This window comes from Paracoccidioides brasiliensis (assembly GCF_000150735.1).
Source record: "Paracoccidioides brasiliensis Pb18 unplaced genomic scaffold supercont2.2, whole genome shotgun sequence".
Lineage (NCBI taxonomy): Eukaryota > Fungi > Ascomycota > Eurotiomycetes > Onygenales > Ajellomycetaceae > Paracoccidioides > Paracoccidioides brasiliensis.
In genome coordinates, this window is record NW_011371359.1 from 229,436 (window position 1) to 255,025 (window position 25,590).

At 47.1% G+C, this 25,590-nt stretch overlaps 9 protein-coding genes across 9 annotated transcripts; 5 read left to right on the top strand and 4 right to left on the bottom strand.

Moving 5' to 3' along the window:
- Nucleotides 1-293: 293 nt before the first annotated feature.
- On the bottom strand, nt 294-1,271 carry PADG_01267 (40S ribosomal protein S11; the record flags this gene model as incomplete). The annotated part of the gene is made up of 3 exons (XM_010759083.1): nt 294-362; nt 576-814; nt 1,094-1,271. The coding sequence occupies 3 exons, from the start codon at nt 1,269-1,271 to the stop codon at nt 294-296; spliced, it is 486 nt and encodes a 161-aa protein (XP_010757385.1).
- A 461-nt stretch (nt 1,272-1,732) lies between these two features.
- On the top strand, nt 1,733-6,735 carry PADG_01268 (uncharacterized protein; the record flags this gene model as incomplete). The annotated part of the gene is made up of 5 exons (XM_010759084.1): nt 1,733-1,984; nt 2,039-2,429; nt 2,497-5,147; nt 5,199-5,820; nt 5,882-6,735. The coding sequence occupies 5 exons, from the start codon at nt 1,733-1,735 to the stop codon at nt 6,733-6,735; spliced, it is 4,770 nt and encodes a 1,589-aa protein (XP_010757386.1).
- Nucleotides 6,736-7,563: 828 nt separating this feature from the next.
- On the top strand, nt 7,564-7,752 carry PADG_11231 (uncharacterized protein; the record flags this gene model as incomplete). The annotated part of the gene is made up of 1 exon (XM_010759496.1): nt 7,564-7,752. One exon carries the CDS (start codon nt 7,564-7,566, stop codon nt 7,750-7,752), a length of 189 nt encoding a protein of 62 aa, XP_010757798.1.
- Nucleotides 7,753-8,669: 917 nt separating this feature from the next.
- PADG_01269 (sphingolipid long chain base-responsive protein LSP1) lies at nt 8,670-10,008 on the bottom strand (the record flags this gene model as incomplete). The annotated part of the gene is made up of 4 exons (XM_010759085.1): nt 8,670-9,301; nt 9,372-9,555; nt 9,613-9,746; nt 9,891-10,008. The coding sequence occupies 4 exons, from the start codon at nt 10,006-10,008 to the stop codon at nt 8,670-8,672; spliced, it is 1,068 nt and encodes a 355-aa protein (XP_010757387.1).
- Nucleotides 10,009-10,903: 895 nt separating this feature from the next.
- On the bottom strand, nt 10,904-14,605 carry PADG_01270 (ssDNA endodeoxyribonuclease RAD2; the record flags this gene model as incomplete). Its single annotated transcript, XM_010758544.1, has 1 exon — nt 10,904-14,605. The coding sequence occupies one exon, from the start codon at nt 14,603-14,605 to the stop codon at nt 10,904-10,906; it is 3,702 nt and encodes a 1,233-aa protein (XP_010756846.1).
- Nucleotides 14,606-14,821: 216 nt separating this feature from the next.
- Nucleotides 14,822-18,577, top strand: PADG_01271 (uncharacterized protein; the record flags this gene model as incomplete). Its single annotated transcript, XM_010758545.1, has 2 exons — nt 14,822-17,740; nt 17,789-18,577. 2 exons carry the CDS (start codon nt 14,822-14,824, stop codon nt 18,575-18,577), a joined length of 3,708 nt encoding a protein of 1,235 aa, XP_010756847.1.
- Nucleotides 18,578-18,786: 209 nt separating this feature from the next.
- Nucleotides 18,787-21,492, bottom strand: PADG_01272 (uncharacterized protein; the record flags this gene model as incomplete). The annotated part of the gene is made up of 1 exon (XM_010759086.1): nt 18,787-21,492. The coding sequence occupies one exon, from the start codon at nt 21,490-21,492 to the stop codon at nt 18,787-18,789; it is 2,706 nt and encodes a 901-aa protein (XP_010757388.1).
- A 942-nt stretch (nt 21,493-22,434) lies between these two features.
- On the top strand, nt 22,435-22,750 carry PADG_01273 (uncharacterized protein; the record flags this gene model as incomplete). The annotated part of the gene is made up of 2 exons (XM_010759087.1): nt 22,435-22,540; nt 22,599-22,750. The coding sequence occupies 2 exons, from the start codon at nt 22,435-22,437 to the stop codon at nt 22,748-22,750; spliced, it is 258 nt and encodes an 85-aa protein (XP_010757389.1).
- Nucleotides 22,751-22,794: 44 nt separating this feature from the next.
- PADG_01274 (uncharacterized protein) lies at nt 22,795-23,094 on the top strand (the record flags this gene model as incomplete). Its single annotated transcript, XM_010759088.1, has 1 exon — nt 22,795-23,094. The coding sequence occupies one exon, from the start codon at nt 22,795-22,797 to the stop codon at nt 23,092-23,094; it is 300 nt and encodes a 99-aa protein (XP_010757390.1).
- Between the last annotated feature and the right edge of the window lie 2,496 nt (nt 23,095-25,590).

The following is a 25,590-nucleotide window of genomic DNA, read 5'->3' on the forward strand; positions in this document are numbered from 1 at the left end:
GGAGAAAACAAGACAAAAAAAATGCACAAGCCGCCCTTTTTGGATAAAAAAAGGTAAAAAAAAGACTAGAGCTTAAGTAGTAGGTTTCTGGTTGGGCATAATCGTCTCGGGGTGCTTTTCCATCATCTTTTGGTCCTTGTGCCTGTCCTTTCTATTGTGTTTTTGTTCCTTTCTTTTCAAAAAGATTCGTAACATGAAAGCAGGTTCGTCGTGTCATTTGCCCCCTCATAAGCCCAGTTCGTACCCAACGTCACCCCTCAACCCCCTACCAACTCCTCCAAGACAAGAAGCATTTAGAACTTGCCGAATTGCTTGACGCCCTTGCCAGTGCGGGGAAGGACGCGAAGGACGTTGAATCGAACCTAAGGTTGGGGGGAAATTTTGATATTAGCATGAATCCCTTCTGATATCAAAGGTTAAATGCCCTTCTTCCCAAAAACAGCCTCTATGGAAGATCTGCATATGATTCCTCGATACTATCCACAATTTATTTCTTCTTTTCTTTCAATTTTCCCAACCAAGAAATGTTATAACCGCGAAATCAGATAAAGAAATATGATCAATCCAACACATACAGTTTTGCTGAGAGGCCTGCACTGTCCAACGGTGACTTGGTCACCTTCCTCAACACGGAAAGCCGGGGAGACGTGGGCGGCAATGTTCTTGTGTCGCTTCTCATATCGGGAGTACTTGGGAATGTAGTGGAGATATTCACGGCGGATGATGATAGTACGGTGCATCTTGGTTGAAACAACGGTGCCGGTGAGGATACGGCCTCGGATGGAAACCTGACCGGTGAAAGGGCATTTCTTATCTGCAGTTCACCGTCCTAAGTTAGAAAATGTGCTTATAATTCGTTGTTGAAAGAGTCAGGATGATTTTCGTATTGGTCAAGGGTGAAGTGCATAGAACACGGCATTTTCTCCGGCTTCTAGCAATTGGCCAAACAAGCCCCCGAAAGACCGCGAAACCACGCACTCCACCCCCGACACTACAACTTCATCGAGAGAGCAATGGAATTTTCTCAAATTTCAATGGCCTTTGTTCACGTCTGGCGCGGGATAGAAAAAAGAAGCGGGACCCGGCTCCATACCGATATAGCTTCCCTCGATGGCGGTCTTTGGGGTGCGAAATCCGAGACCAACGTCCTTGTACCATCTCCGGCCACCCTTTCCGACCTTCTTGCTCTTGGACTTCTGCTTGGAATTCAAGAAGATGTGCGGTTGCTTCTGGAAAGCACGTTCCGACTGGACAGTCAACTCGGTCGCCATGGTTGCCAAAGATCAAGAATCTGACTCTGAACTTGCGGGACAGATTCTCTCGAGCTGGAGCTGGAAGGGGGAGAGAGTGTGGTGAATGTCGATCGGCGAGGTGTGTCGGGTGTTGTTGGCGATGTCGACGAGATTCAAGGTTTTGTGCGGCTTTTAGATGCTTAATTCAATGTGGAAGTGGAGGAGCCGCGCTAGCCCTGAATTGGATTAGCGGGTCTCGGCTAGGGCTTGTCCGTTTTGTTTACTGCGCTAGTCCCAATCTGGAAGCTACTCCAGATCGCGTCAGGATTTGATAAGCAACGAACGACATCAAACGACAAACAAACGAGATATATAGACAACAGCGCACTCTTGTTGTATGCGCGTGGTGCCATGGTGGGAACCAATTCGTATACATCAGTGTACTAGACTCGGAATTGCCCCATCCATCTTCTTCAACACATATTCCTATATCCCCTGACATGGCTCCGCCCAAGAACGAGTCCGCGGCGTCTGACCGCATTCGATCCCGCCGGTCTTTCGCTGAGATGCCCCGTTCAGGCATTGGACCCGGGGTCGATAAAGAGAATATGACGGCGGATATAAGCGCTTCAAGCAGCCAGAGAACTGTGCCCCAAAGGCCGCCCCCAAAACAGGATAAGAAGCTCCGAAGTAAAAGTTTCGGACCCGGCGGTTTGGATGCCCTAAAGCATGCGAATGGCAATAGGCGAAAGGTACTTTGGAAATCCTGATCTACAAAGTCTTTTGCGATACTGATTACTCTCCAGTCAGCTGCTCAGTTCCCTCTAAAGTCTATCCTCAAACCTACGGTGCCCGTTTCTCCCATACGAAATATTCCATCCTTCGAGGAAACCCGGAAGAGGACACCGGTTCGAAGCCCGGAGCGCAACTCTAAATCTCGCCAATGGAATGGCCCTAGTGGAAAAGGCGATCAACATATTGGCACCTCTACCCCATCGGCTTGTATTGTTGGCACGGAAAATTTGGCCAATCCTTTTGATACATTCAATCCCTCGTCGGTGATGCGCCATGGCAAAGTTGCGGTTCGCACGGAGGAGGAGCAGCAAGCTGCCGCCAGGGAAAGGGAAGAGAATGAACTACTGGAGCGTGAGAAACAGGCCATTCTAGAGCATCGAGCGGCAAGGCGAAAATCGATGGGTAGGCTCAACTTCTGCACTATGTTTGCTTAGTTCAGGGGGTACCCGACTGACAGCGTTATTAAAAGCAAATCGTCGTGTGTCCTTTGCGCCAGAGGCCACCCTACATACATGGAATGTAGTTGAATTGATTGAGGATTCCACGTCTTCTTCAGCCTCGAACTCCACGAGACGTGCCTCTGCTATCACAGCCGATCAATCCCACCACACCCAGAATCAGGACACGGATCTTACAGATCGCCCGACAAACCAACCAAGCGATGATCCCGATGCTGATGAGCATGACCGACTGCGGGAATCACGTCGTGGCTCTGGATTTACTAAGAGAGATCCATACAGTCCCGATCCCGATGAGGCATTCTCTTCCAGCCCATTTAGCGGGAGCTCTGCTGCAGGAAGCGATGATGCCGGTGAGGTAGTTGTGGAAGACGATATGAATTCAGATTCCAATACTGATGATGACGATGGGGCCACGGTTATGAGTATAGAAAACACAACTGAGCGGTCCGGTTCTTCCCAATCAGATGATTCAAGCACCCATTCTAGCGCAAAACTCGACCAAGCCTTGCGACAGGCTGCTCAAGCCGCTGGCACTAAAGGGATTGACTTTGATGAAAATGGGGACTTGTCCATGGAATTCACTAATCATGAGATTACTGGGGCATTTTTACCCTGGGTTAAGAAAAGGGCCGAGAAGCTTGATTTTGATACGGAAGATTTGAGTGCTCGACAGGATCAGGAAAATGTTAACCCCTTTGATCAACCTTTATCCCAATATCGGCCTCCAAGCAGGGATTCTAGTGGTGGATTTTATGAGGATAGTGAAGCGGATGTGAGTATGGATATGACCAATGCCGTTGGGGGGATCATCCCAGAGCGACAGGATGGGACAGCGGTTGGTAAATCTTGTCGGAAATCTGTTGCTCCCGGTAGCGGCCGCCGAGATACGCTCCGTCGAACATCAACTGGCGAAATGTCACCTTTCGGGGACCAAACAATGGAGTTTACGAATGTGATTGGTGGTATTACCCAAGACCATTCTCCCATCAAGGAGCTCTCTGGAAATAGTGACGTTGGAAGTGATGAAGAGATGACGATGGAACTTACCTCAGCTCTTGGCGGTATTCAACAGGCTTACCTCCAAAGGGATGTACCCCACCAGGAATACCAGCGGCCCTCCAATGAGCCTGTGGAATATGGAAATCAAGAGTTTTGCGATGAAGCAGACGATGAAGCCATGGAAATGACAGGCGCTATTGGAGGTATCTTGGACCCCATTGAGGAGCAAACGGAACCCCTGGAGGACGAAACCATGGGTATGGATATAACGAATGCGATAGGTAAAATATTACCACCCCAGTTCAATTTCAATAACAGGTCCCAAAGAAAAGTTTTGATGGAGCTGGAGAGCGATGCTGGTCAGCTCGGCAGCTCGCCGTTCCAGGAGAACATTGTGCCTTCGCCGCGGAAAAGCCCTGCTGTTGAACAGAAGGCTCCCGTGGTGTCTGAATCTGGCAGCCCGACCGTATGTAGCGTAAAACGCAGGCAGGAACGAAGAAGTATGGGTCCAAGGCAATCAACTACTCCAAGAGATGGCTCTCGTCATTCATCGCCCTTGAAAAAGGTATCGACACCTTCGAATCAAGTGACTCCACAGACCAGCAACCATTCAACTCTTGGAAAGACACCACCGTCTGGTAAGGTCGTATTCAGAAGCGCATCTCCGAAAAAGCTTTTCGTACCGGAGCTTAAACAAGCATCCGCCCAAAAGACTCCGACTAGTTCGAGTAAGCTTTTTCATCAGGATAGTGCTGGGAAGGCTACTCCATCCTTCGTCCTGCGTCCTCATGGGCGTCCATCTAGTGGTCTTGGTATTGATAGGGAAGGTATAGGGTCACCTCGTGTTGCTGAAATTCTGGATAGACGACGATCCATAGGGGAAGACTCCCGGGATTTTATACCAAAAAGTCCAATTTCACGAGGAGTGAGATTCGATAACCCCCGGGAGATGGAAGAGGAACTTGAGAGGGAACAAGAAGAAAGAAAAAGAAGGGAAGCTACCATTGCTGAGACAGGAATCCGAAAAGAGCCGACACTTAACTTAAAGGAGCTAATATCCAGCCTTACCCCTAAGAAAAGTAAAGCCAAGGCACGTAAAAGTTTGCATGTTGGCGCAGCGATAGGTCTCCTTGGAAAACGGCCGGCGGAGCTAGACGAGGATGGCGAGGAGGAAGAATATACTCCCAAGCGCCTCAAGGGCCGCGAAGCAAGTCCCGTTAAGAGCATCAGGCTCCCCGCTCCTCTCTCAATGGACGAAGCTGTTAGACGAACCTCTCGAGCATCAAGCTACAATGGCCCTGAATCATCCCCATCGCACATGTCAAGTACAACTCCGAAAGGAGCTCCTCGTACTAGGCCTTTAGGCAGATCCGTCAGTGAGGAGCGTACTACTCAAAATTCTACAGTTTATCTGGAAGGCACCCAGGACAATTCTCCTAAGCCGCAAGTCGAGCCAATACAACTCCAGGATTTTCTGAAAATGACCAATATCCACTTTATGGAACTGACCACAACAAAAAGAAGGCATACGTTGGCACCCTCTAACGAAGAGAAAAAGGCTGCATTCAAGACTGAAGAGGAGGCTGCAAAAGGCACAAGCTTGGAAGATTGCGTGGCTGCTGGGTTCTGCACAGTACCAATGCTTGAGTTATACCAACATGTATGTTAATTCAGACTTATTTCACCTTTACCGAGCTAACCTTTCCTTTAGTCGTGCCGTGAATTGAAATCCTATATTTCAGAAGGTCGTCGAATTATTCGCTCGATTGAAACGGAAACTTACTCAGACAATCCGCCACTGTTCCAAGAATATGTGACAGCACCACCCGATATCCGGTTGTTGATGGACAACCAGTTCCGTAACGTTAAAACTCATGCGCGCCTTTTAAGCAAGTCCATGTGGTACGAATGGCGAATGAAACTCGTGGAGGGCCTTAAGGAAGGACTCGACCGTCACGTTGAGGAGATGCAGAATGACGAAGCAATTCTATCGAAGAAAGAGAGCCTATTAGATCGAGTGGTTCCCGCATTGGTTGAAAAACATGCAAAGCTTGAAACTGAAGCACGTTGTCTGCGGCAAGCAGTTGATGAACTGGAAAGCTGCGATAAGGAAGAACTTCGTCAAGCACGCGAACGATTGGCGGCTCTGGATGCGGAGATTGCCGCAAAGAGAAAGTCTCTAGATCAGGCACAAGCAGAGCTTGAAAACAAGAATGATTTCATCCAAACGGGAGCAGAGTTAAAGAATGAACTTTTGTTCCAGATACGTGAAGCGGAGCGAATTACGGAAGAGTGTCGAGGTTGGAATGTGAAGGAGGTTAAAGCCCTAAAAGGTAAGCACGCTATTTTAGCCATGATGTCATATTTGTTTTGTTTTGCTCTAACACATCCCAGCTTCTGTTCATGCCATTGAACGTCAAACCGGTTGGAGCATTTTGTCTGCTTCATTGAAATCGAGCTCCAAGCATGGCCCAGCATTAAGAATGCGATATCGCGACGAACTAGAAGTTGATTTTTATCCAGGCGCTTTCAACATCACACTGGAGCCGACATCGTCCTGCCGACGCTCGTCTCAACCGAGCAAAAACCTGCCTGTAAGCTTCAGCTATTCACCCAGCTTAATCCAAGGAGCTCGACATGCAAGTAGTGGACTGTCTCCTGAAAAGGCCCTGATTCTCCACGCACTCCGTATGCGCTCTTCCCAAATATCACAGTCGTCCCTTACCCCGAGACAGTTCCTTTCCGGCATCTCACGGACATGGGATAGGGCCATTAACCTAGGGAACGAAATACGTGCACTTGAATACTGCGGAATTACAACTGCGAAGGCGCCAGAAGTGAACCCTTCTGAACCAACGTTACTAGTAATCCGGTGTATGGTTCTCGGCTGGTCCTCTGCAAATGCTGAAGCGGAGACTTTTCGAGATAAAGTGAAGGGAAAATCGTCCACAGTTTCAGAGAACAGTGGCAGGGTGAAGGCTAGAGTTGACATTGATTTCACAGTGAAGCCGAGACCAGCCAATAGTGGGACAGATATCCCTGACCTGGATATTGAGGTTCACACAGATGTCTCTGCTAGCATTATCTATGGCTCTATTAGCCCGTACGAGGGTAATGCGGGGGAGGTGCAAATTGGCGATATGCTAGGCAAGATAATTCAGCAGAAGAATACCACCCCTGAAGTTGAATTAGGGGGTGGTGTGTGGCGGGATGCTGTGAGGAGGTTTGAAAGGAGAGTGTTCGCGTAAGAAGTGAAGTTGGTTATTCCTTTTTGTTAACTGTTCCCCTGCCCCCTTCTTCCCTCCAGAGTGAGGAAGAATCTGATGTGTTTCACGATTTATGAGTTGAGAGGTTAGCTACACTTTTTATTTGTTTCCTTCTTTGTTCTTTCTATAATACCATCTTGAAGACCGCTATGTTCAACGGCAGCATGGACTCTGGTGTTTTGCTGGTTTTCGCTCCATGCGTTTTCTTTTCCTGCTTTCTTTTGGCTGTCCTTAATTTCTTGGGCTTCATTCCCTGCGAGAAGATGCTGCCTTCGTTTTATCTACTCGTACAGCTTGCTGGGGATTTTGATGTATCTATGTTGCATCGCAAGAACTCGTCCCAGTAGAATTACAGTGGTTCGATTCTCAATAGAATAATTGGTTTCCCAGATGATTCTTCGCTATAGTTATCCATCGCGATTGCGGGTTTGCTATGTATAATGAACACGACAGTCAATAATTTGGTCATTCTACGCAGCGCATCAACCTGCATGTAACAAAATATAGGGCACTATAGGGCCCCTGTGCAGTTGAGAAAAGAATTTGATATTCCTCCCTCCTTTGCTTATTTCGCCTCTGTAATTGGCCCTGATCTTTGCGATAGCGGATCCGGAACTTATATCGTTTATTCAATATCCCTTAACCTCAGATTGGTTGCATCACAATTTGCCAATTTTAGAAACGGACGAATCAAAAAAAAAAAAAAGAAATCGTAACATAAAATCGTAACACCATAAGCTGGGAGTAGGAACTGGTTTTTACTGGACCAACACACGCACAGGTAAATATAAGGAAACACAGCATTTATATATGATTCGACGTCCCTCAGAATCCAAAAAGCCACCCCAAATGAATGGGATAACTGCTTGGAAGACGCGGTATGCTGTCACGGAAAAGTTGATCAGGTCTGTGGATACTGACAGATCAGTTGCAGTGGTCGTGATGGACCTCAGAACCCTCGAAGGTAGTCCCGGCGGTGGCGGTCAAATCCAGGTTTAGGGTTGATGCGTCGCGAGTCCTTCAGGGAAGCTTGAAAACACACCATGAGGCGTCCAGCTAGCCAAAGACGCTTCGGTCTATCTCGGATGATATGAAGAGTACGATCCTGACACAGTTGACAGAAATCTCTGAAAGTAATGCCTCAGCACATGATCTCAGAGGGCGCAGAGGAGTCGTGGCGGAAACGCACCGACCTTGGCCCTATGTAAAGTTGATCGGGAAGCCAAGGGGGGAACCGCACGCCGGGGTTGTTCGCGCCACAATATGATGGAGAGCATTGACTGGATCGAGACCAGTGGTCTGAACTCCAACAATCTTGCGAGTCTGAAAGCTAAAGAAAGGGGTGTTGATTTATCATGTGACATTTTGACCACAGCAACATCGTGAGTTTTCAAGGCAGCGAATTAAGAGGCTCGATTTATGGATGCGCGCAAGCGAAGGATTTGAAATCTGTTTGCATACTGCGGTTTCAGCATGTGCAGCCTGATAGTGAAATGATAAGCATGGAGTAATATTTTTATTCCTATCACTTGCACTGTCAGGCCGTCAAAGTCAAGGCGTCCACGCCGAATAAAATAACACAACATGAAGATATAGTTCGAGAGGGGCATTATCAACTACAAATTCATTTAAGATATGCCATCGGAGACACCGCAGTAATAAATCATCAATAGAGCTTTGTATTCTGTCCTGTCCGGGGAAACAGGTTGTATCGCTCACGCATCATGTTTAATAAGGAAGCCGAAAAAATAATTAAAAAATAATAAAAAAAGGGTATTCAGTCCCCAGATCGGTTCGATTGGCATATATCAGGATGAGCAAAGTGTATGAAAACATGAAAAACATTTGGTATATTTTCGATTTAGGACCCATTTAAAGCGGCGGGGCACAAGTAGAGCACATGATTGTTGATAGTATCACGCTGTAACTGGGTGCCTCTCACGCTGTCTTCGTTCGCCGTTTGTTTCTAGGACTTCACCATCATCATCATATTCGTCTTCGTCATCTCCTGCATGGTGTTTATAGTGAGGATGCTGTTGAGCAGGGACCCAAGACTCGCGGTCACCCTTGAAGGGTGGATCCTGGCTTGCCAGGTCCACACCCCCACTGCGAGTCTTCGAAATGTTCTTCCGGCGACGTTGGGACAGGGTGCGTGAACGGGTAGATAGTTTGGAGCTCACTGCTGCATTGGAGGAGACCCAATGCGTTAATGCATCTTCACAATCTTGAATGATTGCCCTGCTAGCATCGTACCCATCGTACGCGTTCCGAGTCTCTCCAGGGGTGACTGGAGTGTCGTCGATAAGCTCAAGAAGATGCTTTCCGTACCCAGCAATAATAGCTAGTTTTTCGCAGTGTTCACGGAGGGCATCAAATTGGTAACTAAATGCTGCCTTTATCTTTTCTCGCGTGATGTTGGATAGCTGTGCCTCTGCAACAAGTGATTCTGCCTCAGCACGAACCAATTCCTGTTCCAATACCACGATTCGAGGGGAACTGGGCTCTTTGTATTTCAGATGGGCTATCTGATCGGTTATTTTTTGCTTCCCTGGGACAAAAGGCTAGTTAGCATCCACAAGAAGAATGTTGTGATGTTAAATTTAACAGGTTGAACGTACGATCTCTGCTTGGCTGCACAGATGCCTCGATGTTCCGAATGCTTTTCATTGTAACGCGATACTGGTCGTATCGATCAACATAATAGTCCTCTAGTTCGCCAATTTCATATATTAATACTCCTAGCTTATCGGTGACATCCGAAACGTCATCATCGCACGCCTCTCCCCAATAGGAAAGTTGTTGCTATTGGTGTCTCAGCAGGTGCTCAGTCACGTAACGGAGAAGGTCGATGAAACGTACTGCAACCTCCATTCTCTCTCTCCCAACCAACTCCATGCTACGCATGACATTTTTCTCCATTTTTACCAGCTGAGAAAGCTTCTTAGACAGTTCGGGACCGAAAGCTCCCGCTGTTTGTTTTCGGAAAGCATGTCCTACACGGGGCAAGAGATTAGTATCATCTCGATATGCCCTCGAGGAGTTCAATTTGATAAAAGCACTAGTTTCTCCCGCAAGTACGGGGAAATTGTGCACATTACGGCCATGCCCAAGCAACAATTATAGAGATATCTACCCACCGAAGCTAATCTTTCCAAACAGGCGGTTGGTTTTGGTGGTGGAAGGGGGAGGAGGCGGGTTCTCGAGTTCCGAAGCCGTGGGTGCGCGCGACTGGCGCATGGAATAGGTTCGATGCATCATGAAAAAGAGTTAAGGTAGTATCAAACGAGACGCGTGCGTGAGTTTGGCAATCCTTTTTAAAGTGAACGAAAATATTGTTGGCTGTCAACATCCAACTTCGCCTTCTAGACCGGTTGGTTTGACCGGCGAGCTTTTGAGACTTGAACTTGAGGTCCAACTTTTAGCATAGAGCAGTGACTAGAGCTGTTCAGGCTATGTCTAGGACGACAGTTGATCGCATGAGACAGAAGCACCGGATGTATGTATATATGGGCAGCTACACAATGTCAGCAATTCTGCTGCGAGCATCCGGTTGGAATCGAGTTGGCTCGTCCGCTCCCAGACGGAGGACCTTCGAGATGTGACGTCGACGGAGATCGCTTAGCTTGCTTAAACAGGCTTAGAGCTCGTTACCGCGCAGCCTCGACGTTAGCTCTCCACACCTGAAATGGGCAGAGGGACAGGGATAAGAAGAACAGAACAGGCTGAAAACCTTGGAAATAATAAATTCGCCACAGTATCCACGCGGTGCTGCTCAACTGGTTGTTGCCATCTAGAATTTTTTTAAGGTTTTCGTGACATTTTTCAAAAAAAAGTCTACAGGCAAAGCCCATACATGATGCGCCCATTCCAAAGGAACCCAATCCAATCCACGAATTTCCCGAGCAAAAAGGAGTCGTGTGATAGAGAACATTTGTATGCAAGTAGAAAAAGTGTAATGACCCGGTCTCTGCTAATACCATATGATGTTCACTAAACACATATCATATATCTATGCTATAACTGAGATATAAATCAAAGCATATAGACCCAAGGAATTGAACCCAACAATAGGCAAAATTTAAATAAAAGGTATGGGTATGAAGTATATTCACATAAATTGGATCACTCCTTTTGTCGTAACATGCCCCCGTTACTTTCTTTCAGTCTTCCGCTTCTTTGTGGGCTTGCGAGCTGTCCCCTCACTTCCGTTCCCATCAGACCTATCACCATCATCAAGGGTATTGGATCTTTCATCTGCTGCCTTTTTCCTCCGTGGGCCCTTTGCTGCAGAATCTGGAACGGCAGCTTGGAGCGCTTCTCCATTCGCTACAGTTATGTCGCCGCCCTGCTGCTTTGTTTTAGCCTGATATCTTAACCGGCTAAAAGCCTTTTCCATCCTACTTTTCCTGTCCGGTCGTTGATGGGGAGCAAATGCACCTGCTCCCTGCGGCCCTTGGAAAAAGTTGGTGATATTTGATTGAGTACCCTCCTGTTCCCTCCGATTCATGTCGCGAATGACAGGGACGAGTACTTCATCCGTCCTCTCTTGGGTCCATCCGACTGTAGCCATCAGGAATTGACGGAGAGCATTAAGGTCAGGTACACCCCACTGGAAGGCCGAGGGATCTGAGTCTACCTCGGGTTCAAGATATGCAGTATCGACTCGGCTGTCGGGAAACCCTGGTGGGAGGAATAGCTTCGTGGCATTCTTTTTAAATTTTTTCCAAAAAGCAGAGTGGCTGCCATCTGGGAGTTTGGCACCCATTTGTACTTGAGACCACCAATCCCTAAAATCTTCCAAGGTCGAAAACTCAGTGAGGATTTCAAGGGCCGTAACAGGACCAACACCAGGTATTCCTTCAGTATAGTCACTTCCCAACAGGTGAGCAAACTGGATAAGTTTTCTGCGATCTAGATCATATTCCTTTTCGAGGTCGCTGTTGAGATAGCATTCGACAAATTTAACCTGGTTGAACATGTTTTTGTAAACGCGAGTACCACCAAAAAGGAAAATATCGCTATCATCAGTGACAACGCCATCAACTAAACCCAATGATACTAGCTCTGCGCATTGGGCCTCCGCTTCCATCGGCGCTGTGATGTATGGCAACCCGAAAAGTCTGAGCAATTCCTGACACTCTGACACCATAATATGCGAGACTTCATCGGCATCTCGCCGGTCTTTCTTTTGCTGAGACCGTAGCTGTTTCAATTCTTGTTCATAATCGAACGCATTTTCAGCTTGGCTTTTAAAGTTCAGAGTCGATGCAAACCGCGCATGCTCCTCAGCTTCGGTTTGTAGTTGATGCATTAATTCTTCGTCCTCAAAATCCAAATAATCGTCTCCAGCATCATTGTAAGGTGCCGAATCGTCTTGTTGGTCCGTCTCATTTGAGATTTTGTAAATGTCAGCTATTTGCTCTGGCAGTTCAGAAGTGTGAGGAATTTCAACATCCTCAAAATCTGTGTTTGGGGACAGCGTTGGTACTGGACCTGTTGCCTCAGAATTGGATAGCTCGTTAGCCTTGCCTTTCTCAGAAATATTGTCCTCTTTATCACTAGGTTCCCACTCATAGATTTCCTCAACGCCGCTCCCGGGAGAACCTAGTTTATCCACCGTTTGGTCAACCGTGTTCTTTGCGTCTATGTTGTCAGCCGGTCTGCTTTCAGACTTCGTGACTAGAGGAATGGAAGGCCCAGTGAAGACCGTTGGGGAACTTCTGGAATTTGATTGTTTCGGTAAAGCGGCAAGTTTGGACTTTTCCACATCTCCAGTCAGGTCCTCTACATCGATTATCTCCCTTTCATGGGGGAGACATTCATCAACGTCAACTATCTCCACAGGGTTCCTTTTGCTAAGGGTATTTTCACGTATTGTAGGCTCAGCCCTTTCGAATTGGTCGTCAGCTTCTTGTTTTATGAAAACATTCTTACCCAGTTTTGTACCAAACCATGGAGGAAGTGGTTGGGATGGTCTTTGATCCTTTAACGAGGGTTTCTCAAAGCCATTAGCATCATGGTCCGTTTTGGAGGCAGGGGCGGATTCTGTAGGTTTGCCAATCTTTAAGGGCTGAAAGGGAAGCGGTCCATCGAAAGGATTGAGCATTGGGGGAAGAGCATTTGTAGAAGGTTTCTTCATATCTGATTTAGATAATGCCGCAAAGAAATTCATATCATCACCATCAGTCATATCTGAAGCATTGTCCCTATCGACGACATCCTTATCGGGTTCTTTATTCATAGGAGATAATGAAGACGTGTTTAATTTGAAGGCATCATCCTCAGGTGTTTCTAATGACATTTGGATTGCACGATGAAGAGCTCCGCCATCAGAATCGTCATGAAATCCCGTATCATCAAAAAACGCATCGAGATCTTTTGCAACTTGACTAGCCCCCTCCGGAACAAACAGAGAGTCGTCATCTGCCCCTTGATCAGCCGGTTTTGAGAGACGAGGAGTCTGCTTTAGAGATTCATAAACTGACTCTATCATTTCTGCATTTTCCCTGGAGTGCTCGTTAATTGACCGATCGAAAATGCCGTTCTCAAATACAGGCAATTTGGGGAGTCTGTTAAGCCCTTCAATGGGAACATCTTCAAATTCCTCATCCTCGTCATCCAATGTATTGTGATCGTCGGGCAGTGTTTGTTTACCGTATTCCTCAACATCAATCGGTTTGCTGCGCTGGCCTTCGTCCTTGTTCCCCAAAACTCCCAGCGCCCAGCCTCCTTCCACTCCGTTGCTTTTCACCAGCACATACTCCTTACCCCTCTCCCCAGCAATTCTCGCGCTTCTCCCTATTTCATATAAGGAGTCGTCATCGGTCATACCACTGAGATGCATTAATCTCTGTGTAAGATCGTTTCGTTCTTTTACACGCTCAATTTGGAATCTCGAGAAGGCCATCCGATCTGGGAACATGCTGTCCAGTTGGTTTTTAGAATAACCCATTCGAAGTCTACTTCTTAACCTTGCCGCATTCAAAATGTTATAGCGATCGCTCGCAGGTAGGCTCAGAAAAAATGGGCTGTTAAAGTCAATCTTTGAAAAGTCGTACAGGTTGACATCTTCCCCTGAATGGAATTGACGGGCATATTCTTCGAGCTCTTCTTGCGACATAATGCGTGGATCGTTTGGAGCACCCATTTCAGCGAGAGAAATATCAAGTTCGGGAAGGTGATAAGCATCCTGTTTGCGGAATTGTCTGTTTTTCCGTCTCTCTTTAGGCGTCATATTCAGCTCATCCACATAAACTAAATCATTTGGAAGCTCCTCTTCAGGCTCGGTGTTGTTGGGTCCCGAATGCCTTCTTTGCCTCTCTGCCTCTTCTTCAGCCTTTCTCTGCATTTGGACAGCGAGAAGTTTTCCAGCTGTTCTGGCAGCATCTTCTGACCTTCCCTCTCTCCTCTTTTTTCGAGCCGTAATCGTCTGTCGTTTCAGGGTTGGCGCCCCTCCATCGAATACGAACACTGGTTTGATACCGAAATAAAGCAACTTGCATATTCGCCGGAAAAAGCCAACAATATGAGCGTTTCGAAGAGCATTTCCTTCCTTATCTCGCACTGCTTTCAGAAACTGGTAGATCCATATTGACGCGTCAACAGCGAGCCGCTTCCGATTCAGTGTTTCCAGTTTGATAGGTCTAGCGCAGGGCTTGACCACTGTCCAGAGGCCAGTAACACCCATGATGAGCGCACCGCCGACTCTGAACTGGTTCAAAGTGAAGTGACATAGATGCCTGGTACATAATCCGCATTTCGCATGTAGCGGGAAGGATAATGCGAACGCGGCCGTTGTCTCAATGACTTTGTCGAACACGATATTAGATGGTTTGTCGTTGTGCAACGCCATCTTTAAACAACGAACGGCGCAGTCATGTGATTAGCTTATCCAGATTTGTCTAGATGGATTTGACTAATCGACAATTTCAACCCCCAGAAAGTTATTTCGATGTTCAGTGTTGTTGATATCTCGCGAGACGAAGAATGGATTCATCATCCATGGTGTTAAGTCCACTCGGAATAAGTATTGCTACTTATTATTTGGCATTTGCATTGTGAAATATCGATGTCATATGCATTTGAGGTTCGTAACATTCATGAAATTGCTTGCTTGGTTCGGTTCTTGTACTCAGTTTTTTTCCAGCATCTTGACGTCTGTCTACCAATAACGGCGATTCGAGTGCTCGACGCCCCCAATGGTCGACTTATTATAAGTGGTCATGGGCCATATCTGCAAGTGGTTGATGACGCAACCGGCATACTTCTGGATCGGGTTCAAATATTTCAGAGAAATAATGTCCATGGCATCCAGCTTTCCAGTTTGAAACCACCAAAACCCGCTTTCTATGCCTTTTTTGTCTGGGGTGGCCAGTCTTTTCGACTATGCAGTTTAGAAGTAGATCGTCCTGAGAGCGTCTCACTCTCATTTCTGAGTTCCGAGTGTGCTACACCTGACTGGATTCTTGATGCAAGTTTTCATCAACCAGGAAACGATGATCCAAATTCTGCTATAGTGAGTGGCGCATGCTTAATAACAGCGCATAATGTTCTATTTGGGTTAAATTTCGAAAATGGACTTGCAAAGTATCACGCAAAACTTCATCTGTACGAGATAGGGACAGGACTAAAGTCCGTACTATATTCTGCCGATGTCTCATGGCTATCACCAAAGCAAGTTCTAGTAGCTGCAGGTACAGTCTTCGGGGAAATAGTTGTTTGGTCATGTCTCCTATCCACAGATTCGAGGTTGTCTCCCTTTGAGAGCGCTTCTGTCGTTATTCATCACCTTTTCACTGGGCATGAAGGTTCCATTTTTGGAGTGGATATATCTCCAGAAATCACATGGCCGAATGATGTCCAAGCGCGAAGATTTTTGGCAAGCTGTAGCGATGACCGAACAATACGAATTTGGGATATTTCTGACCGTGTTTATCTCGAGAACGGGACGAATGAAGATGTGTCTGTTAGACCAGCGACTCGGTCAACCGGATTTGGAGATATTTTCCGAGATGAGTTGGAGGTGGATCCCAAGGCTTGCATTGCGAAAGCATGGGGTCATGCTTCCCGAATTTGGAGCGCTTGTTTTGTAGATATGGCTATATCAGAGAAAACAGCTTCGTTCAAGCTCGTGTCTCGCGGTGAGGATGCAACCTGCCAGGTTTGGGAGTTGAACTTGCGACGTAGTTCCGCTACGGAGGATCACCAAGTGTCATACAAAAATGCAATACTTAAAAATACATCCATCCATGCCTATCATGCGGGGAAGAATATTTGGTCTATGGCAGTGCATGTATCATCGGATTCGACTGCTACTATTTATTCTGGAGGTGCTGACGGGAGTATAATATCATTCGACATTAACACCAGAGAAGCCCCATCCCACTGCCGGACACACACAGAAACATATGATATATATGACCTTTCGCTACGTCAGTCTGCTTCGCTTGGGTCACCAGTCGCTACTCCAACGCAGAAACTAAAATCGGGTGACAAGCTACATCGGTATGCATTTGTTTCAGGGACTTGCATTGTCGCTCTATCTTCCCGCGGGAAATTGAATATGGCTTTTATTTCAGCACCGGAAACCGAAGAGGCTCATACTGCAGATCAGGGGGAAACTTCTGTGTCCTGGGAAACTATTGCATCTTTGGACACCCCCGGATCTCAGTTTGCTCTTGCTGGCCGCCCAGATCTAGGGATAGCGATTATAGGCGACGTGAAGGGTACTATTTGGTGGTATAGGCATGACAACAGAGATCTCCTTACGTTCACCCAGCTTGAAAAGAAAATAACAGGTATAATATTTGCGAGTTCAGAGCCTGAGTATGGTTGCAACATGGGACCCATCACATCAGTTGCCTTTGTCACAATATCTGTGGAAATACCAAGCTCAAATTTATTCTTGATCAGCGACAAAAATTCACCTCAGGACTTTACTAAAATTGCACTGGAATTGCCCTCCACCTTTATGACAACCAGTGCCGTCCTCGTCGAACACAAGTCCCATTTAATATTAGGGTCAAAAACCGGCCATTTAGCTATATTCGACCTTGAAAGGCCTACCAAATTTCAATCTCTTGTTCCTGTTCTCATTGTCTTCAATATTCACGCAAGAGACACTGTCACATCAATCACTCAGTTACAACAGTCCATTGACAGCGGAAACTTAATTCTTACCACTGGGAGGGATGGTTACTATTGTATTCATGCTCTTGTCAGAACTGGAAATGCGAATACCCCCCTGACCCTACAAACTATTCACAGAATGGCTCCTCCTTTTGGACCATATGTTGATGGTGCCTATTTTGACAAAACTACAGGCGACTTGATACTCTTCGGGTTTAAGAGCACGGATTTTATCATATGGAATGAATCGATTCAAGCTGAACGAGCCTCAATAGAATGCGGAGGTGCTCATCGGATTTGGGCGTACAACTCGTATCATGCAGATGAACAACACGAGATTTTCGCGTGGACTAAGGCATCTAGCTTTAACCTATTTAGGAAAAAAGCTGTACTACACCATGGCATCAAGCTTGGTAACCACGGGCGGGAAATTAAAGTTGCAGCTGTTTCAGGGGCTCCATTCGAGTTTGAAGGAACTAGGCATAGAATTATTGCTACGGGGGGCGAGGATACTCTGATTCGTATCTCTATTCTTGATGAGGCGAATGTGGCGAAGCCGACTGGCGCATTCCGTTGTCTCCGAAATTTGAAAAAGCACAACGCAGGTATCCAGCATCTTCAATGGTCACCATGCGGAAAGATTTTGTTCAGCAGTGCCGGGGCCGAAGAATTCTATGTTTGGAGACTTCGACCCATTCCTGGCTTCGGTCTTGGGACCATATGTGAGGGGGAATGTCCCAAGGCAACAGCAGATTCAGACCTTCGGATCACTAGCTTTGATTTGATGAAAGTTGTCAACGGCGAAGAAAGTGTGGGCTCTTTCGTTCTCTGTTTAGCATATTCCAACTCGACAGTAAAGGTGAGCATGTCACTTCCGCGATTTATAGGTGTCAACTAACCAAAAAAGATTTCCCATTACATCTCCACCGATGACGGAGGCACTTTCAGCGTTCTCGCCAACGGTGAATACACGACAAACTGCCTTACTAGGATAAAATTTTGCAGATCTGGTTCGGGGCTTTCATTGATTACTGCGTCTACAGACGGGCATATTGCAACTTGGAACCTATCCGAAAGCCTAGGTGATTTATTTTTTCTCGATGGCAATTGTCTGAAACCGCTGTCACGTAACCAACCTTCTTCCACCCCGCATACAATAAGCTGGCAACACCGGCACTGCATGCACCAAAGTAGCATCAAAGCCATGGAGGTATCGCCCCTATTGCAGGGAGAGTATCTGATTGTGGCTGGTGGAGACGATAATTCCATCTCGATTTCTCGTCTGAGTATCGGTGGGGGTATAAACTCCGATACCGCTACGAATTCATTCTCCACAGTTTCATTGCCTCAAGCACATGCATCTGCTGTCACTGCCATATCTATCCTGAAACGTCGAAGTCGACCGGTAGCACCGAATGGACATTGCTGTTCAGTATTTGAGTTTCTTGTCGTATCATCTGGAAACGATCAACGACTCAAGCTCTGGTGGGTGGAAATAGATTCTACGAAAATGGATAAAAATCAAATTGCAATATCTCTACTACAAGATGTTTACACTGCGGTAGCAGATATGTCATCTATCGTCACCTTCAGAAAGCAGATCGACGAGATAGAGGAGGATGAGTGTGGAACTTTGAAAGATAGAATTTTGCTATGCGGAGTTGGCACAGATCTGTTGTCTTTGGATAAGCAATAACCTGTTGATGCTGTGATGGATCGAATATTAGAACTATAAAAATTCAGTTTATAATGCTCTTCCATTCATATTTACCTGTCACCCTCGGGTGCGGACACCCGGAATCTAATGTTAACGCTTAAATAGATTCTGAGATATCTTATATCATACTCTCTCCTTCACATCTATGGAAAAGATATGGAGAAACGAAAAGAAGAAAAGGAAAAAGGTCAACTCAACAACTTACCCCGCCATCTTTTAATACCAATGCACTTCAGAAACCGCAGAAGACCAGAATCTTTCGGCTTCAGGCCCTTCCGGGCTGGCAGAATGGTCGCATCCCCTTCTCCTACTGTGCTCTCTTCCTCCCTTTGCTCTACTCTCCCCTCTCTCCTCTCTTCGTCCCACTCTTCCTCTGCCTCACAGGACTCCTCCCATGGTTTCTCCTCCGATTCCTCCTGCTCCTCCTTTACTTGGTCAATACTGACACCTGCTACCCGCTGTAGTAATTCGTCAAACCACAGTTGGTCTGTACCTAATTCTTGGGATGCACTGGTTCTTGATGGTTCAACATTACTCCGGTCCGAGGGATCCAATATCCACGAGTCCCTATAGAACTCTTCCGGCCAATCCAGGGTATGATTCTGGGACCGGATGTTTCGGACGTCGAAGAGGACGTTACATGGTTCCATAGCAGTAACTGCGACTGTCTTGGTGCTTCTACTATTGGTGGTGGTGGTGGTGGTGGCAGTCTCTACACCATCGGCACCTTTGTTATGGCTATGGTCCTGTTCATAGGCGGACCAAGAGAATGGAGCATCTCGATGATTTTCACGATCTGCGCGCCAGATATCAAAGGGAGACCACTCAATGAGGCGCTTTTCGGTGCGGTCGCCACGAACGTGTTTGGTAACGGGGCGAAATTGGGTAAAAATGTAAGGGCGGTTGCTGGAGGCATCTGTGAGTACTATCTGTTCTTCATTGTCATGAGTGAGATATCCGATCGAGATTCCACCTGTGTTTTTGATTGATTCTATGATCCAGGAGAACGATTCTATAACCGCACCGTCCCCCAAGAGGAGATGGTAGTTTTCCTTGTTTGTGAGTTCACAGTTGGTATGTCTGTATCCTGCCAACGCATCGTCGTAGGGGCAAAATCGATGATAGAAAGCATAGTCATCCTCGATAGCATCTGTACTGTTCATGTACTCCTCTTCATCTTTGAAGCCGAGACGTTGGTACGTAACAGTATACCTTCCAGTGTCTGGATCAGCGATCTGATCTAAGGAGATATTGGGGACCTCAGCAAGATGCCTGCCATATATACCAAAAGGGCCCCTATATTTCAGAGCGTTCCATAGCAGATTGGCTGCGGAATGGAGGCGCATGGAGTCCAGTTTGCGGAGGAGTTGCCAGTAAAATGTCTTGTGCTTAAGTAAAACTACCATGTCTCTTGCATCTGTGAGCTTCGACGTTGGCAACAAATCGGTCATGCAATTCAAGTCCACAAACTTGCCTACTTTCCAAACCCAACCCAGGGTTTCAAGGCCCTCTTTCGTAATTTTCATATTAACGTCTCGTGTTGCTTTGGGGCAGACCAATTGAGTCAGTGAGGTGCTCTTGGTCGGCATCCACATCATCCGCTGGCTGCGTTCCGCTGAGGCACAGTTCGGATCCTGACAGAACATAGAAGCATCGCCATTCATAATCGCCAAAGCCCACAGACAAGCACTGTAACTGAGGCCTGGGCGTCTAAGCAATTCCTGGTGAATCCTCCCGGACCAGCCGCAGCAGTTCCCCACGAGCGCAACCTTGTCCGAAGCTATTAAACAGCCTTTGTTCTCAAGTATACTGACTCCCTGCATCATATTGAGACTTTTGCCTCCCTTAGTCCGAACCGCATCAAATGGAAACGCGTCTGCATCTCGGAACCTTTGATAGGCCGCCTCGAGTCTGGTTTTAAGGCTCTTGTCTCGGCTGTCGAGCGCATCCAGAACGACCGGCATCGCCATGTTGAACATATCGGTATCGATGCACATCTCCCCGGGAATTCTTGTCGACAACTCAGGCGTACACATTGTCCACAGCTCACTGCTGCCGCTCCTGGATTCCGCGCATAGCCTTTCTTGTCTGATCCAGGCTCTCGTAAACCATCTGTCCTCCGCGACGAGTTCCAGAATATGACACAATGCATCCGCTCCATTTATTAACTCCTCTACATTTGGCCGATAGACCCATTGAATGACACCATTCGTGAAATCTATAGAACGTGGCGGTCTTTCCAAAGCCTTCATCACGACAGCAGCGTGCTCGTCCGGCAGGCGTAAATCCAGCAACGAAAGAACCGTCTGAGCTCGAGCATACATGCGGTCCATACCTTCGATAGCTATTGCTTTCTCTAGTGGATCATGCTGCTCGATGCATTCTTGATCAATCCATATGTATTTGAGACCGTTATCCTGGGCGTGCCTGATTGCTCTTCTAAGAATCCTGCATGGTGCTCTTGAATCTCTGACAGTCCCATCCAGCTGCTCAATCATCACCGGCATGTTATGGCACAAATCTGACATGAAATCAGATTTGGCAGTTGACCGGAACGACTCTCTCTGCGACCAGCAGTATGACACCGCCAGATACTCTCCATACTCAGGTTGGACCAATGATAGAGTGAGCCTAGCAGATTGTGAATGGCTGTAGGTGAAATTTTCCAGGACTGTGGAGCAACGACCGCATTTTTCACGTCCGCAAGGGGGAGAGGTGGATGATGATGCGCAGCGCGGGGAATCGAAATATTTCCTGACAGCGAGGAATTTGGGGCGGGTCGCCGAGTCAGAAGAACGATTATGGATATTTTCTACAATCTCCAGGATCTGACTCTTGAGGTCTTGTGGGTTCGGGAATATTTCACCAAATGCGTTGGCCTCATCCAATTCCATTGTGGTTTAACATCGACAACTCTTACGAAATATGAACTGGACTAAGGGAAATATATAACTGCTGCAAGAGCCAATAAATAAATAAATAAATAAACAAATAAAAATCTACCACTAAGATGGATATTTATGCATCTTGATATGTGGCGCAGAGTCCAAGGCGCATCGCCAGGGCACATCCTCTCAGCCCAATCATGATCCTTCAACATTGACGTGAACAACCAAGAACGGTTTGCCAGCAACTCAAAGAATTGATCCATTTTATTTTGCCCAGATGTCGTCAAGTCTTCCCACAGCTAGACACTGGATTTTATTCTGCGCACTCTTGACACATGATTATTTAGTAAAATCCGACTCTTCCATGCACCCCAGGTGGGGCAGTCTTGAGAACTGGGAGATATTCATTCATGTCGTTGTGCCGATGGGGCCTGTCAACGCTCAGATGGACACATCAAGTAACTAGTTATCACAGCTTCTCCTACCCGTGACACCGTCTTTACCGCTTCACGATTCGCAAAATGCTGGCATCGATGGCTAGCGACCTTTACCAACCATCCACCCTGTGACCTGAGTTCAGTTTGAAGGGGTTCCTTAAACAACCTCAATTAAGAAGTTATACGGGGAGAGGTGTCTGCTTGGCTAGACTCAGGCAAATTCAGCCGTGTCCAGATCTATATAAAGAAGATGAATTGCATCTTCCGAACTATCTCACCGCAAAACCACCTTCACGTATGGGGGGGGGGAAGAAACTCAAGCATGAACTGGCAATAGGTAAATGTACGGCACGAGGGGGCAACTCAACCGCCCACCAACACTCTTACAGCGTCCTGTTTCTGCCACGCCGTACAATACAGCATTATCCTCCCCACCACCACCACCACCTCCCTCCCACTCACCGTGCAATATCTGCCACTGCGCGATCTGCTGCTACACACATGACACACCATGCGTCTTCCACGCCCCCGCTCGCAGCGGGCATTACCCCGCAAATGGACCGCACCCTCTGGCCCTCACACGCTGACCAGCTACAGACACAGCAGTGCGGCGCTAAGTGAGCGATTATTCTGCAGCACCTGCGGGTGCCAGATCGGTGACCTCAAGTACTCCAGGGACCACCGATGACATGGAACAAGACCCGAACGAACGAGAAAGAATAGGGTCGTTAGACCGTGTCCACCATCCACCATCCTCATCGACCACAGCCCAGCCAATTTCCAAATCAACAAGCATATCTTCACCAGCTACAAAAAGTCCCAGATGACGCCACGCTGAGCAAATTCATCTGACCCCCACCGATCCGCGCAAATGGATGGCTGTTCTGGACGTATGCGACGATTGCCGACATTTGTGCCGCTATCACAGTTGGAGCCAGCTACAGGACTCGATTTTGAGCCCTGGCACAGTGAAGTCCATTCTGTGTCGTCGGAAGGTGTGAGGAGGGCGTTTTGCGGGACATGTGGGGCGACCGTATTTTTTTGGACTGAGGAAAGGAGGGCGGTGGTTGATACGGCGATGGGGTTGGCCAAGCGCGGGAGGGGTTTTGGCGGAGTCCTGAGTGACGTGGAGGAGCGGGAGGGTGAGGTTATAGTCGGGGGAGAAGTGTGATATTGGTGGTTATGTTATATGTAAGTTTACATGGACGCACAAGTCAATAGCACTATAAATGTCCGACTCGATCCAAAAAAAAAAAAAAAAAAAAAAAAAATTCACATTTGATAATTCAATTTCCTCCCCGGTGAGATCGGAGAGTGACCAATGAGAACTCCAAAACGGCCAGATTGCAGGCGCGGTGGATATATATCTTCTCCAAACTTTGATGCTCTAACACCGAGGAGTCGTCGTCATTTGCGAAACGAGCCACAAGAAAAGCAGAAGCAGAAGCAGAAACGGGTGGACCAGTTATATACAACAACAGCAGCAGCAGCAGCAGCAGCATCGTTCAACTCTCCCGCCTTTGATCTTCCCCGCCACCATTCTTGTTATCATAACCCCACCTCTTCTGCCGATCTTCTATATCAATCACCCGTCTGGTTCCACTATGACGTCAGTTGACATCGACCTCGGGGCTGGCGATGATGGAGAAGTGTGGCGCGGGTTGCGCAACGTTGAACATGAAAACACGCTTGGTGGCAAGTGGCTTGTGTGACTCGGTAGTAAACCATCGAGTCCAGGTGGATTTTGAATCTGATATCCCCGCATGCATACGACATTCCTAGAACCGGAGTGTATCGTGGGAGCCAATCTGTGCGTTGTGAGTTGATTGTGAGTTGATTGAGAGTGAGGACTCATCCGTTAGTAGTTGTCGGTAGTTACGCTGAACTAACTATGTGGATCAATTAAAAGTCGTATAAACGGCGTCCGCCATAGTTAGCGGTCGAGCGTCGTGTCGCATTCATCCCCGCGGGAAATACATATAACCTCCGCGACAGGAAGAAAGAGGCATAATTAGGTCCAGTTCCAAGGTCCGTCCCGACAGGAGGTATAAATATCCGGTCTAGCCTGATTCCCATCGGTAGATGCTGCGCATCGCTTGTAGAAGACCTGGGCGTTTATTCATGGGAGCTTTTCCGATCTTCAGCGGATGATCACGTTAGTTTTATATTATAAAGCTCCGAACAATCATCCATGACTGTCAAAAATGACCATAAGAAATAAAGATTAGGCTCTAAAAATAGCAGTCAGCAACTATAACTTCCACTTCCCGCGTGTCATGCTGGATGCACGATTGAACTGTGCATTTTTTTTTTTTTTTTTTTTTTTTTTTTTTTTTCATCATGGCGTCTGGAGCTGTCTGCTCACCAGTATGCTGAAGAAAATCAAGGACAAACGAACGAGCTCTTAAGTAATTAACATATACGCAGTGGATGTCATCGACTGTCCGCCAGAGAAGTAATCATCAATCATCAATTGAGGCGGTCGAAAACATCCTGCCCATGGATAGTTTCAAAGAGTAGGAGTTGAACCATCCAGAAACGAGAAGTGACATTAGCACGAACCACCCTTGGAATCCGTGGATCAGCAGCTGCTCTCACCTACGACAAAGAGAACGACGGAAGATGATGCTCATTCCCCAACCCAATTTGATATATGATGTTGACTTTTCATCTCTGCCCCGTCCCCTTAAGACCGATGGACTCCATGATTTTGTGGGGCTTGACCGGGGGACCCAATGAAGCGCTCGACCAAGGCAGTTGGGTAGGGGTGCCTTTCCTCTGTCAATCGTGCAACAGGCTCGTTTAACCGGGTTAGAGCGCGGGCTAGCACGGCGGGGCGGGCTATTTTTAAACGGAGATTTGGTTGTCTGATCGGAGTTTACAGTGTTGTATTGGGGAGAGTTGAAACGGGAGTGGATGAACTATCCGTGAAAATTGGGCAAGTTTGGGTTATATTGGGCGATAACATGAGCTGCAGATACTATAATTAAGGTTATTGTTTATTATTTATTTATTATTTATTATTTATTATTTATTATTTATTTATTATTTATTATTTATTATTTATTATTTATTATTTATTTGTTGTTGTTGTTGTTGTTGTTGTTGTTGTTGTTGTTGTTGTTGTTTAGTTTCGTCGCTAGGTGATTGTGACTCTGCAGGACAAGACGAAAGAGAGGACAGAAGGTGATGGCTTCATGCTCCGTATGTCGTTCCTGGTTGGAATGCAGGCTGGAATTAATCGTGTCCAGACGCTGGACGGACGGAGATGAAACCTTCCAATACTCGGTAGAGAATCCAAGAATCCAAATCCCGCCTCCAAGCAGTAATTATCTTGAATGAATCAATGTTATAGCAGCCATTCCCTCCCAACTCCAACCCCAACCCCAACAACCCCCGGAGCAAACCAAAGTGCGTCGAAGAGAAAGTTGAAGGAAACAAAAGCCCCAATCGATCCCACATCGTATTTCGATCCTCCCGCAATTACTCTTGCACGGTTTCACACAACCACGTTTATCCGCAACCAACCAACGCCCTCAGCCACAACAGGACCCCGAGCGGCCGTTCAGTCGAGGTGGAGGAGGGCCGAAGTTACAGGCCAGACACAGGGAGCGAGCCAGTCAGCCCAGCCCCGCCCAGCCCGGCTCAGCTCAGCTCAGCTCACTCT